The 13,417-nt window shown below is 32.5% G+C and overlaps 2 protein-coding genes across 2 annotated transcripts; one reads left to right on the top strand and one right to left on the bottom strand.

Moving 5' to 3' along the window:
- On the top strand, positions 1-3,631 carry LOC102601883 (uncharacterized). The gene is made up of 5 exons (XM_006340711.2): positions 1-298; positions 1,147-1,265; positions 2,413-2,470; positions 2,593-2,670; positions 3,106-3,631. The coding sequence occupies exons 1-5, from the start codon at positions 133-135 to the stop codon at positions 3,297-3,299; spliced, it is 615 nt and encodes a 204-aa protein (XP_006340773.1). The 5' UTR covers positions 1-132; the 3' UTR covers positions 3,300-3,631.
- Positions 3,632-3,718: 87 nt separating this feature from the next.
- LOC102601661 (aquaporin PIP2-7-like) lies at positions 3,719-5,474 on the bottom strand. The gene is made up of 4 exons (XM_006340883.2): positions 5,225-5,474; positions 4,789-5,084; positions 4,082-4,222; positions 3,719-3,985 (listed from the first exon to the last, which is right to left on the bottom strand). The coding sequence occupies exons 1-4, from the start codon at positions 5,472-5,474 to the stop codon at positions 3,917-3,919; spliced, it is 756 nt and encodes a 251-aa protein (XP_006340945.1). The 3' UTR covers positions 3,719-3,916.
- Positions 5,475-13,417: the final 7,943 nt, after the last annotated feature.

Raw genomic sequence — 13,417 nt, 5'->3', positions numbered from 1 at the left:
GAATTTTGTTTTAAAACAATTTTCCCAATAAATTTTGCAATAGGGCCCGACTCGAAATCATCATATACAGTCCTTATCATCCTGTATATTCTGGAAGCCATCTTGTCGAATACCCAGAAATCTTAATCATCCATGGCATTTGCTCACTGCTTTCTTACCGTCCCGGCTGATACTTCAAACTTCCACACCGCTACTTCCATTCTTACCCGACCCTTTTCATCTTCGGTGAGTTCTTCTTTTTCTTCCTCAAACCTCAACACTTGCAGGCTCCCCGAGAATTTGAGAATCCGACACAAAGGTAATCCCTTTTTTCTCTCTATGACTGAATAAATTGGGTATTTCAGTAGATTGCTAATTTGTTTTTTTCCCTAAAGTTTTTCCTACATAACGTTTACTAATTCAATTTAGTTATTGAGTTGAAAGAATTGAAATCTGGTGGTTGTTGATTTGAAAATCTTGCAATTCCCTGTTAAAGAGCAAGTGTTTCCTTTACCCAACTTCATTGTGCGTATATGCTATGACCAGTTAACGTCAGTCTAAAGTTCACCATCCTACTATAATTTTCTAGGCCGTTAGGTATAAATGGTCTCTTATATACAGTTTTTTTTTTGAGAAAAAATGGGGGTTGGGGAAATGGGAAGGGGATTACAAGGTGGGAAACTGTACCCTCGCCAACGAGGTGAAAGTTGAGGTAGCCAACTAACTCAGTTACTAGGATTCCCATTTCCCCCCAAGGATTCCCCCCAGCTCTTTTGATCAGTTATCTGCTTTTCTAGTTTAAACAATGTATCGTCCCAACTCCTCGGACCCCCTAACCAAAACAAAAATAATGGTTTTATACTATCCGATGAACCACTGGACTTTTTAAAAAAATTGTAAGCTATAGAGATATATGGAACTTTTAGTTTTGTAAAGATTTTCTGTTGCTTTGTAGAATTTCTTGGGAGAGAATGTGTCCTATCTGTTTGATTGAACAAATTGGCTATATAGAGAACAAAACTAATCTTCAGTAGTTAGTTGTTACTTGATGTCTACTTTTTTTGAGGATTATGAAAGAGTCGGTAATCCAATCATACCACTCTGGAAGCATTTTCTCTGTCCTTCAAAATTTGGACCTTGGGAACTTATTATTGCCAATTTCTCCAGCATCTGTTAAGGCTCAAGCATCTGAAGCCAGCGCAGCCGCAGATGCTTTCACCAACTTCAAGCATGTACTGTTACCAATTACAGACCGGAATCCTTATCTCTCTGAGGGTTCAAGACAGGTCTACTTCTTTTCTACATTTTCCTTCTTAGTATTGGTGCTTAAACAAATCAACCCTTGCCTCCTTTAACTTAATTCTATGGGAATTATGGATTTCCAACTATTTAAGCCTCTTAGTGTGCATATTTTTTTTTAAAAAAGAATTAATTTCATTTTCCCAGTGTCATAATTGGAGTAGATAGTATGACATCTTTGATGGAAGATTGTGAGATCCTCTATAATTCTGTTATTTGGTGAACTTCATTTACGTGTATGTGACAGGTTTTGATTCCTCATTAGCTGTAGCCAAAGACAGAATTACATCTCACCTCTGGATGACTGTTGGTGGAGAGAGGGGGGGAGGGGACTTTAGAGGTGGAGGTTCGCATAACTCTTGGTGGGAAAGCAGCAGGGGAGGGGGGAGATTTACAGTTCTTTTGAAACTTTATAGTGGCCATGGTGGGTTAAGCAGACGGGGAAAAGCTATTGACAAAAAAATAATGTTAGAAACTTAGAAGGCATATTAACATAATGATACAGAAAGCTGTAGAGCAAGGTGTAGTGGGTTGCAAGTGCAGAAAAAAATTAAATGGGGTGTGCTGGTGGCGTTATTCTGTGACGGAGATAGCTCCCAGTGGCAAACCCACTGCCTCCATTGTCATTCTTATATGGAGAGAACCACCAATTCAGCAGTTTGAACTATTTGCATGGTATAACCACCAAATCTAAATAGGTAAATTGTAAAGGTTTCAACAAAATGCTGGTCCCTTTTGTTCCTCAACACTGTGGTTCTGAGAAAAGACATGTATTGGCTAATCGTGGAACAAATTAAGCACACTGTCTCAGTACCTTTTGTCAAACTGCATTATATTTTATTGTTGTCTTTCTCCCTCTTTCTTTATTTGAACATTTTCTCGTCATAATCTTTTTAGTGACTCTAAAAGTGCTCATCATAACCTTTTTAGTGACTCGACTTATGCTCATCATACATAATTGGATTTCCTCTTCTTCGTGTTCTATTGATCAGAAGCATCCAGCAGCGCCTCCCCGGTGTAGAATTCGAACAAAAAATGGCCATACCTACACAATTCACCTAGATCAGTTGATTTCTAAGTGGCATGTACTTTCTATAAACCTTATAAAGTAACTTATTCTTGGTACATTATCAGGCTGCAGCAACTGCCGCTGCTATGGCAAAGAAGTATGGAGCTGATATAACTGTTGTTGGTATGTCACCAATGTTGTGTGCTATTGGTTCTTTCAAAAACTAAACTACAGAGTTGACTTTCTTCGTACAGAAACTTTTAGTGGTTGATTTCAAGGAATCTAGGTCTTTCTGGTCTTTGCAGTTATTGATGAAAAGGAGAAAGAAGCATACCCAGAGCATGAGACCCAACTAGCAAGCATCCGATGGCATTTATCTGAAGGTGTATTTACTTTTTTTCCCTGTATTTAAAAAGCAGAACCAGTTGATGTATTGTGATTTAAAAGTGCAACCTGGACGGGTGCACTAGATTTGCAAAACAACTGGCTTTTTGCATGCAAGCCTGTAGCACAGAGTAATTTTGGGGAACTTTCAGTATTTGGCTTGCATTATGAGAGATTCTTCAATCTTATTATAACATGGTTATCTCGTTTTTCTGCTGCGGAGTTTTTGTTATGTGAGTCTGCAGTTATTTGATCATGCAGCACAGCATCCTGGTACATGGAGATAGGAAAGTTGAAACATGTTCTGTTTGCTTGTATGTTGTATATGCTTTGGGCTACTTCTCATAATACTAACTACTGTGAACTCGTTCCTCACTCTTACTTTATATGTGTTTGGTATGTATGCTGATTGGAATACGCAAACCTTTGTACAGGTGGATATCAAGAATTCAAGCTGTTAGAGCGGCTAGGTGAAGGAAGCAAGCCAACAGCCATTATTGGTGAAATTGCTGATGATATGAACTTGGATATGGTAGTTATGAGCATGGAAGCTATCCATTCCAAGCATGTAGATGCAAACCTTCTCGCTGAGTTCATCCCTTGCCCTGTATTGCTTTTGCCCCTATGAAGAAGAAATGTATCTGAAAAGCAAGTGGTGCTCGATTTTAGGATCAGGGATATTAGCATTACCTCACTTGAAGTTTGTTACTATCTTCATCAATCAGGTCTCCAACCTTTTGATACTGTTCTCTACTTCATTGACCATGAACACAAGTTTTACATTTGCGGTAAGTGGTAATAGAACAGAACAAAGAAGGTTCATTCCATCTTAATCATGTGGAAAGATATGACTGTTGTTTACTCTTGAAGTATAAAACACTTGTTCAGCGTGAAAGTAGAATAGGTTTGTTGCCTTTATACTGAATTACCGACTGATATATCTTTGAATTTGTATCTTGACTTATTTCTTAATACTTATCGTAGGACTCATAGTTAGTTAACTGAGTCACTAAGAATTAGAAATGAAGAATAATTAATGTAAAGACATTGATAAATCCCAACTGTGCTGGATATTTTAGAAGCCACATAAAGTGAAAACAAAAGGAATTGAAGGCCCAGCAAGACTACTACTTTAGTGCTACCATTATGCTGAGTAGATAGCATTATTATTAGTAATTAGTAATGAGAGTGGTTCAGTTGCTGGGATTGCTGTAGAAGGAGTTAAAAAGCTTTGGCAACGTGACCTCACAGAATTTGCTGGTGATAGATAACAGCAGCCAATGCTCCCAGAAAGGGTCCAACCCAGAAGATCCACTATACGCAAAACAGATTAGGAATTGTATATATGAGATTGATTAGCTTTAAAAGACTAGCTAGCTATAGGCAGCTTGATGTAGTTATCGTACTTACATGGTCATTCCAAGCTGTGGTATCGTTGTAAATGACAGCAGCTCCGAAACTCCTAGCAGGATTGATGCCAGTGCCAGTGATGGGAATGGTGGCCAAGTGCACCATAAACACCGAGAATCCAATTGGCAATGGTGCTAGTACCTGTGGGTACACAAACGATGAACATTTTTTCTTTTTACTGCAACTTCATAAGTTTCCCGATCCATATCAATCTCTTAACACTCTCTTCCTTTTTTTTCAATTATGTCTTGTTAGTGTAACATCCAGAGTTTTCAACAGTTATGTATATTGTAGGGCTGATATGCGTAAATATGTCTGTTTTATATCGTGCTATTTAGATCAATTTATGCGTTTGGTGCCTTCCATCATACCGTTATTAGGTAACTCTACCCGTCAACACTCTGGTTATTTTGTTTCTGTTAGGATTTAAGCCTTGTTCTCTAGAATTTGCGCACACTTGATATTTTACAAAATCAATGTATATAATTTAATTAACTATGGTAACTCTTCGTCCCTGGTAAAGTGAAATAATTTGAATGACATGTAAATTAGTTTATACGCGTTTGAAACTCATACAACATTTATGTTAGAGGGAAGTGTGTATATATATATGTTTCCAAATTGAGTAGTGTATGCTTTATTTTTGGAAAAGAAGTAAAAAGATATGACGAGTAGTTTGTGCATGTATAGTTATGGATGAGACTTACAGGGACGTGGGAATCACGTGCTTTTCTTTTGGCGTCGGTGGCAGAGAATACGGTATACATGAGTAGGAAAGTGCCAATAACCTCAGCACCTAATGCTGCGCCCGTTGAGTAGCCAACTGCGACGGTGTTAGCACCGCCACCATGCGTGTTATAGTCATCCTTCATCACACCTTTCACTAAACCAACGCCGCAAATGGCTCCTAAGCATTGCGCCACCATATACGCCACCGCTCTTAGTAATGACACCTTCCTTGCTAGTAATAACCCAAACGTCACTGCTGGGTTTATATGCCCACCTATACCACGTACATTTCATTCATAAAATCTTTGTTTATATAAAGTGTTTAAAGTTCAAATCCTGACTCCGTAATTAGTTGCGAATAGAATGGAGAGAAAATTAAAGAACAAAAATGAGTAGTACTACGTACGTACGTACCAGAAATCCCAGCAGTCGAATAGACAAGAACAAAAATCATGCCACCAAAAGCCCATGCAATACCAACAAGTCCAACGCCGTCGCAGGGACCAACTTGCTTCTTGTGGCCAATAACAGTAGCCACGCTAACGTAGAGGAAAAGAAGCGTCGCAACAAATTCAGCAATCAATGCTCTGTAAAAAGACCAGTTGTTCAGCTCCGCTGTATCAAACAGCAGAGCTGAAGGTGGATCCACGTAGTCTTTCACCATATCTTCTTAGTTACTAATCAATTATCGCTTCTGCGAGGTGAAGGAGAGTGGTGCTACGTTGGGTATTTATAAACTATAGCATATGTAGCAGTGAATATAAAGAGAGGTTGTGTACTGGTTACAACTTACCACTTACAAGTTAGAAGGTGTGAGTAAATTGATGCAACAAAAAAAAGACAACAACAACACATGCATCCATATTTGGACACTATGCCAAAAGTGGCCATTTACGTAACCTCCAAAGTTCCAGTCTGACGTTAATTCGTTACCAAAATAATACAGATGAATAATAATACGGTACCAATTCCTATATGTTAGGAGGGAGGGAAACGGATGGGGGTCGGAGATGTGCCTGGTTAGATATGTAACTTATTATTAATTTAATCTCAACTAACATTACTTATATATTCAATCATTATAATTTCACATTTATAAATTAATCAATGCATTTAAAAATAATCATAGTAATTGTCTCTCGCATTAACCTCCTTATACATATCGAAGTACTTTATAAATCTGTTTTAATATTTGAGCTTATTGATCAACCAATTCTGTAAATGGCATGTTTGTCTTTCTTTTCCACGTGACTGCTAAAATTTCTTTAAAAATTTACTCTAAAAATATGAGTACACCCCACCCCTCCAAAATTATTTTAAAGTAAAATCGTTATTTACTCCATTGAAAAAGATGTTACGGACCCACCGATTCTTTTCCTCAACTCCAAGATTATTCTATTTTAATCGCTACGCTAGAAAATAAAGTTTTCAAACTGCCATATATAGGTAATAGCTAATATGTATCACTTAGCTAGCTAGGAGGTTAGGACACACGATCGATAATCTAAAAAAAAAATGTAATGTATATATATCTTAAATAGTGTATATAATTTTTTGACATTTTAGTAGTTACAAGTTACAACCTAGATTTTTGTTATTGGTAAATTTTCAAAAAGTTTTAACTTTTTCAAAGTAATTAATGAGGGTATAATAGATAAAAATATTTTGTCCTTTCTTGATTTGTCAAAATAGACAAGTAATTAGGGATGGGAGTACTTGATATGTCTATGTCATTTAGTAAAAAATAATAATGTCTCTATTAAAGATATATTAGAATGAGAGAGGTATATATATATATATATATTTATTTATTTTTTATTTATTTTTTTCTCATAATGTGCTGTTTTTTTTGGTTACGTTATACATTCACTTTAGGTCAGTAAAACGATTTCATTCTTTGTGAATTTAGACGGAACATTCATTAATTTATATACTTGTTGATCGATCGATGCATCTAGAACGTCACATAACGGTAGGGACCGTCTCTCACATTATCTTATTGTACCTAGCACTGCTCTATAAATCTATTACAGATGGTTGAACGAATTATGTATGTCATAGTCATACACATATTTTACTTTTTTTCCCATACGAGTACTACTACTATATGTCTAAACGAGTATTAAAACATTAAAGATACAAGTACTCCATTGAAAATAATGTTTGGGGACCCACTGATCATTCTTTTCCTCAACTCCAAGATTATTCTATTTTGGTTACCAAGTTAAATGACTTTTCAAGCTGGCATCCCTTATATATCCAGCATAATTAGCTACCTACATGTGAGGATGGACAAATAAAATTAACTTAATTGTGTGACTACCTGTTTTAATTTAATGGGCCTCGAAACTTGTAACAATTGAATGAGGAATTTAATATGAGTAGACAGCAAAATCTGGAAGAAAATGCCTTTTTCACAAAATTAAAATTGCTGCTTAAATATAACATAATCTCAATTCGGAAAAGAAAAAAGAGAATGCAAATTACAGAAGGTAGGTTCTCAATTCTCATACAAACAAAGTAATACAAACCTTTCGATTGTTGCTTTGAAAAAAGGTAGCAACTATTTACCAATATCTTTTTGTTTCTGTATCAGTTTTCTTTTTCCTTTCCAAAAAAATATATAAAAAATCAAATTAAAGGCAAATCAATTATTCGATATTTCATCAAAGTTCATTTGATTTATCGAGTCAAAATTATTGAACTAAAATGAATTTATAACATACGGCTAAGTCCACACTTAAATAGAAACCAAATCGAATAGACACAAACATGTAAACTTTGCTGTTCATGTCAACAACCCCTTTTCTGATTTTGTAAACTTTGCTGTTCATGTCAACAAAATAAATATATTTTAAAATTTTCAATCCAAAATTTGCAAACTTTCTTCGAACAAAGGGCCACCTGCCCACCTCAATGTTGGACCAATTTTGTAAGCACCTAAAATCCCAAACAAATTGGGCCACCTTTTGCTAGTTCAAATCAAGGTACATGAAGTTAAGTAATTTGAACTATTTCTTTCGTATCAATTTATGTGATGTAGTTTGATTTTTTACTGAATAAATAAAACATAACATAGGTAAAAATATTGATAGTATCATTAAATATTGAGATAATATATAGGTGTGTCGTTTAACTTGGTCTTAATTGACATTTATGTGCATTATCCGATTTACAAAAGGCAAGCAAGCAAGTTGTTGGCTTTCATTTCACTTTAAACCAACGGCGTCCCTAATACGAATCCTTTCATTTACAACGTTTTAGTTTGTGTTTTCCATTTACTAACCATTTCTATTGTAGCTTTGGTTTAGCTATATGGCTTATGGTAACCACTAATTATCTCCCACATCGGACACATCAAGACAACGTTCCAGAAACGAGGCATATAATAAGAGATAGCAGGTAACAGGGAAAATTATCTTTGCGCTTGGGGCAATGACGCAGCTAGTGAGGTTCTAACCGAGGCGCGTCTATTGCTGGTTGAAAACTATTTCCAAACCCCTCTTTGGCCTGGGTTCTGCCTTGGCCATTGAGAATTTTTTGAAAGGGCTTCCCTTCTGGGTTAAGCCCTCTAATTCTAGTCTAAAAATATTTTTAGTAGTAATAATGAAAGTATAGAGTAAACATATGCATGGTTCATGTTTACTATAAATTATTAATTTATAAAGTATATTTACCTTGATATGAAGTATAACATATTCATCAATAGGGCATTTCCACCAAAATAAAATATGACTAAAGAAGGCTGAATTTTATAATTCTGCAAGTGAATAAATCAAATTATAATTTCACATAAAAAAAAGTTGAAGAAAAAAATATATCAAATAAGTAGTAAATAAGGTCTAAACTATTGGGTTTAGTTCATTTGAAAAGCCACAAAGTAATGGCTAGCAATAAGGTCTAAACTATCTTTATGCATCATATCAACAACTATGTATTATTATTATTATTATTATTATTAGACTTTTAACAAACAAGAAAATAAAACGAGTAATGTTTTTTTTTTTAAAATTAACAGCCTGCAAGGCTCATTGGCAGCTGAGCCTTACAAGGCTCATCGGAATTTGAGCCTTGTAACGCTCATTGAAATTTGAGCCTTGTTTTAGAAAATCTGATTTACACGGCGTTAAAAATTGTTGCCCTTTTGATTTCATAATTAAATGAGTTGCTCCTTTAGAGTTTTCGAAAAAATTTGTTGCCTTTTTGGTTTTGGACTCTGATTAATCTCTCTATAGCAATGTGTTATAGAGTATTCAATTCACAATGAACATGATTAGTATATAGTGACACTATTGGACTTTATAATGAAACTGAGATGACACATTTATTTTTTGCACTATGTTAGTCTTGTTGGGGAGACAATTAGGATCTGTAGCTGAGACTAAATTGCAACCCAACAAGGAAACTAGATAGATAGGAAAACTCCTATCAGATTCTCTACTTGACAAAAAAAACAGGAATAGTGACAAAAAGGCTACATTAATAAGAGTTGACAGGTGCTTCTCTGCATTCTCCAGGGTTATTATTACTCCATTTGGCTGTCCACTCTCAAAAATGGATTCTAATCTTTCTTTCTTTCTCCACTAGTTTCCTTCTCTTAACCAACACTTTTTTTTAAAAAAAATCTCTAATATTCATATTAAAGTTCGATTATATTTGAATTTATGTTGTGTAGGACACCATTCAGAAGAAGTGCTCCCACTAAGGACTTTTCGTATCTAGGACTCAAATTGAGACCTTTGATTAAGGAAGGAACAGTTTCAACTAACACTTACAATGTTGTTTTGTACTTTCTCCATTTCAAATTAATTGAATTGTTGAGATATTTTTCATTTTTCAAATTACTTAACTTAATTGTTCAATTTTTAAGACTATTTTTAGAATGTTCTTTCAATTTTACCCTTCATTAGTTAGTATTGAAATTAGTTTTTAATTAGTGTTAAGTTATTTTAATCATAAATTTGATACTCCCTCCATTTCATATTAAGTTAATTTTTGAGATGTTTCACACCCATTAACAAAAGTAGATTAAGACATAAATTAAACCTAGTTTTCCATTTTTATCCTTATCAATTATTGTCAAATTTATGATTAAAATAACTAAATATTAATTAATCACTAATTTCAATACTAACTAATAAAGGGTAAAATTAGAAGAACACTCTAAAAGTAGTTTTAAAAACTGAACAATTAAGTTAATTTGAAAAATGAAAAATGTCTCAAAAATTAACTTAATATGGAATGGAGGGAGTAATAATTAATAAGGGTAAAAAAGAAAGTTATGCCTAATTTATATCTTAATCTTCTTCTTTTAGGGTGTGTTTGGTATGAAGGAAAACATTTTCCGGAAAATGTTTTCCTTCATACCAAACACACCCTAAAAAGAAGAAGATTAAGATATAAATTAGGCATAACTTTCTTTTTACCCTTATTAATTATTACTCCTCCATTCCATATTAAGTTAATTTTTGAGATGTTTCACACCCATTAACAAAAGTAGATTAAGACATAAATTAAACCTAGTTTTCCATTTTTATCCTTATCAATTATTGTCAAATTTATGATTAAAATAACTAAATATTAATTAAATCACTAATTTCAATACTAACTAATAAAGGGGTAAAATTAGAAGAACACTCTAAAAGTAGTTTTAAAAACTGAACAATTAAGTTAATTTGAAAAATGAAAAAATGTCTCAAAATTAACTTAATATGGAATGGAGGGAGTAATAATTAATAAGGGTAAAAAAGAAAGTTATGCCTAATTTATATCTTAATCTTCTTCTTTTTAGGGTGTGTTTGGTATGAAGGAAAACATTTTCCGGAAAATGTTTTCCTTCATACCAAACACACCCTAAAAGAAGAAGATTAAGATATAAATTAGGCATAACTTTCTTTTTTACCCTTATTAATTATTACTCCCTCCATTCCATATTAAGTTAATTTTTGAGACATTTTTCATTTTTCAAATTAACTTAATTGTTCAGTTTTTAAAACTACTTTTAGAGTGTTCTTCTAATTTTACCCCTTTATTAGTTAGTATTGAAATTAGTGATTTAATTAATATTTAGTTATTTTAATCATAAATTTGATACTCCCTCCATTTCATATTAAGTTAATTTTTGAGATGTTTCACACCCATTAACAAAAGTAGATTAAGACATAAATTAAACCTAGTTTTCCATTTTTATCCTTATCAATTATTGTCAAATTTATGATTAAAATAACTTAACACTAATTAAAAACTAATTTCAATACTAACTAATAAAGGGGTAAAATTAGAAGAACACTCTAAAAGTAGTTTTAAAAACTGAACAATTAAGTTAATTTGAAAAATGAAAAAATGTCTCAAAATTAACTTAATATGGAATGGAGGAGTAATAATTAATAAGGGTAAAAAGAAAGTTATGCCTAATTTATATCTTAATCTTCTTCTTTTTAGGGTGTGTTTGGTATGAAGGAAAACATTTTCCGGAAAATGTTTTCCTTCATACCAAACACACCCTTAAAGAGTGAAACACCTCAAAAATTCAATTAATTTGAAATGAAGGGAGTAACTTTCTTTCATAAAATAGATTACATGACCTAGTAGGAAAAGCAAATCGTCTAACTTTTTCATCTATGTGGTAGAAGCAGGCTAGCATGGAATTAGAACGACGCAATATAATTGGAGTTTTGATAGTTCGTTTGGCCAATTTTTTTTGACAATTTGTTAAAATTGGTTGTTCTTTTCTCAAAAGAAGAGAGGAAAAGTCACTATTGTTTATTTATTTATGATGTTGAGTTGTTTAATTTAAGTGAAAGTATAGTCAAAAATTGAAAATCATAGTGAAAGTATAACAAACAAACAAAAAATAGTGACAAAAATACTAAAGCACATGGACACCTTTGAATTATGATGATTCCACCTTTTTATGCTAACAACAGATGAATTCATGAATATTGATGCTACAGATTGTAAAAAAGGAAACTAATTTGATAATGAGTAGGCTAATTTTGTCATTATTATTAATTACTTCATGACATATATGCTAGACATTCAAATTTGGCATAAATAAGTTGAAAAATATGCAGATATTCACGCTCAAAGTGAAAGTGTTTACTCGTTATTCTTACTTTTTATTTTCATTAATCTTAATAGTTGGACATAATATATTTTTGGCCAAACACATATATAGACCCTTAAACTTGTTCCTAAATTTTATTTGGGCACTCCAACTCAACCTTGTTTCATTTTAACACTTCGACTCCAATTTTTATGCTCTATTTTGGCACTTCTAAGTGATGTGGCAAGTGTGTGCATCACACTTTCTCTAAGAGAGTGAAAGACAAAAAAAAAAAAAAAAAAAAGATTACCCTTCAATTCTATTTTTTTATGTACCATTTAACACAAAATCCTAATTTTAAAAATCGACGTTCATCCGTTATTTATTGTCAAAAATTAAAATTGACGGATGATCATTGATTTTATTTTTTTAAAGTAACAATTTCTTTTTAAGAGTTTCCCTATATTTTTGCGTGAAAAATTACCGACGAAAGTGAGTCAATTTTCTTTCTTAAGAATATCAATGACAACCCAACGAAGTCTATCGAGTTTCAACATTTTTTTGTAATGTTATTAATTAGCAATGAACATGAGTTTTTTTTTACTCGTATTTAGTTGAATGAAAAATTAGAAAGCTGATATTTGAGTTAGTCCAAATAGACTAGATATGAATAAAAAAATGTGGTGTTATTTAATTTTATTAATTGTTTAAAAAAGAAAACCAACACACTTTCGTCGATTATTTTTTCATATAATAATGTAAAGAAACTCTAAAAAAAAAATTAAAAAAGTTCATCCATTATTATTATTATTATTATTATTATTTTAAAAAAAAAGATATTGACGTTGATTTTTAAAATGAAAAAGTGAAAATGAAGAACATAAATGAAAATAAAGAAATCATAAATTTAATATTTTGTATTTAAATGTTACTATAAAATTAGAGTTGAAGGATTAAAATGGAACAAGCTAAGTTAGCATAACAAAATAAAAAATAAGGGCAAGTTAGGAGTAATTTCCCTAGATAGTCACCCATATTTTGGAAAAAATAAAAATAAAATAATATTTCAATGCCAAGTGTCAATTAAAGAAGAAAAAGTGTAAGTTTTTTTGGAAAAAATAAAAATAAAACAATATTTCAAAAACTTTCACGCACCCATAGGAAGTGAAAAACACTTCTTTTGTCGTATCAACATTTTGTGTTTAATAGGTCCATTTTTTGAACAATTTAAGCGTTCAATAGGTAATAGTCCTAATTAAGGTGTCTAAATGAAATATGCAGAAAACTTTAAGAGGTCGTGGATGACTTAAGACTTTGTGTCATGTCATGGCATGTAAAATACACACATCCCATTTTGTTGATTCTTTGGAAAGAAGTGTCAAAATGGAACATAAGAATTAGAGTTGAAGGGTTAAAATGAAACAAGGTTGAGTTGAAGTGTCAAAATGAAATTTAGGAACAAATTTAAGGTCTGAATATGTGTTTGACCTATATTTTTATATCAAAAACCAATTGAGCAAGAGCCATTTTGGCCCTTTTTACATGTTGTCAAAATGCCTACA

Source organism: Solanum tuberosum, unplaced genomic scaffold (genome assembly GCF_000226075.1).
Source record: "Solanum tuberosum cultivar DM 1-3 516 R44 unplaced genomic scaffold, SolTub_3.0 scf00020, whole genome shotgun sequence".
NCBI lineage: Eukaryota > Viridiplantae > Streptophyta > Magnoliopsida > Solanales > Solanaceae > Solanum > Solanum tuberosum.
This window is presented reverse-complemented; position numbering and strand designations above follow the sequence as displayed.

Coding starts and splice junctions, on each gene's coding strand:
- LOC102601661 (XM_006340883.2), bottom strand. CDS start 5,474: ATGGTGAAAGACTACGTGGATCCACCTTCAGCTCTGCTGTTTGATACA. Junction 4,223..4,788: donor CACGTGATTCCCACGTCCCT/GTAAGTCTCATC, acceptor GTGTACCCACAG/GTACTAGCACCATTGCCAAT. Junction 3,986..4,081: donor CCACAGCTTGGAATGACCAT/GTAAGTACGATA, acceptor TTTTGCGTATAG/TGGATCTTCTGGGTTGGACC.
- LOC102601883 (XM_006340711.2), top strand. CDS start 133: ATGGCATTTGCTCACTGCTTTCTTACCGTCCCGGCTGATACTTCAAAC. Junction 299..1,146: donor TTTGAGAATCCGACACAAAG/GTAATCCCTTTT, acceptor CAATTTCTCCAG/CATCTGTTAAGGCTCAAGCA. Junction 1,266..2,412: donor TCTCTGAGGGTTCAAGACAG/GTCTACTTCTTT, acceptor GTACATTATCAG/GCTGCAGCAACTGCCGCTGC.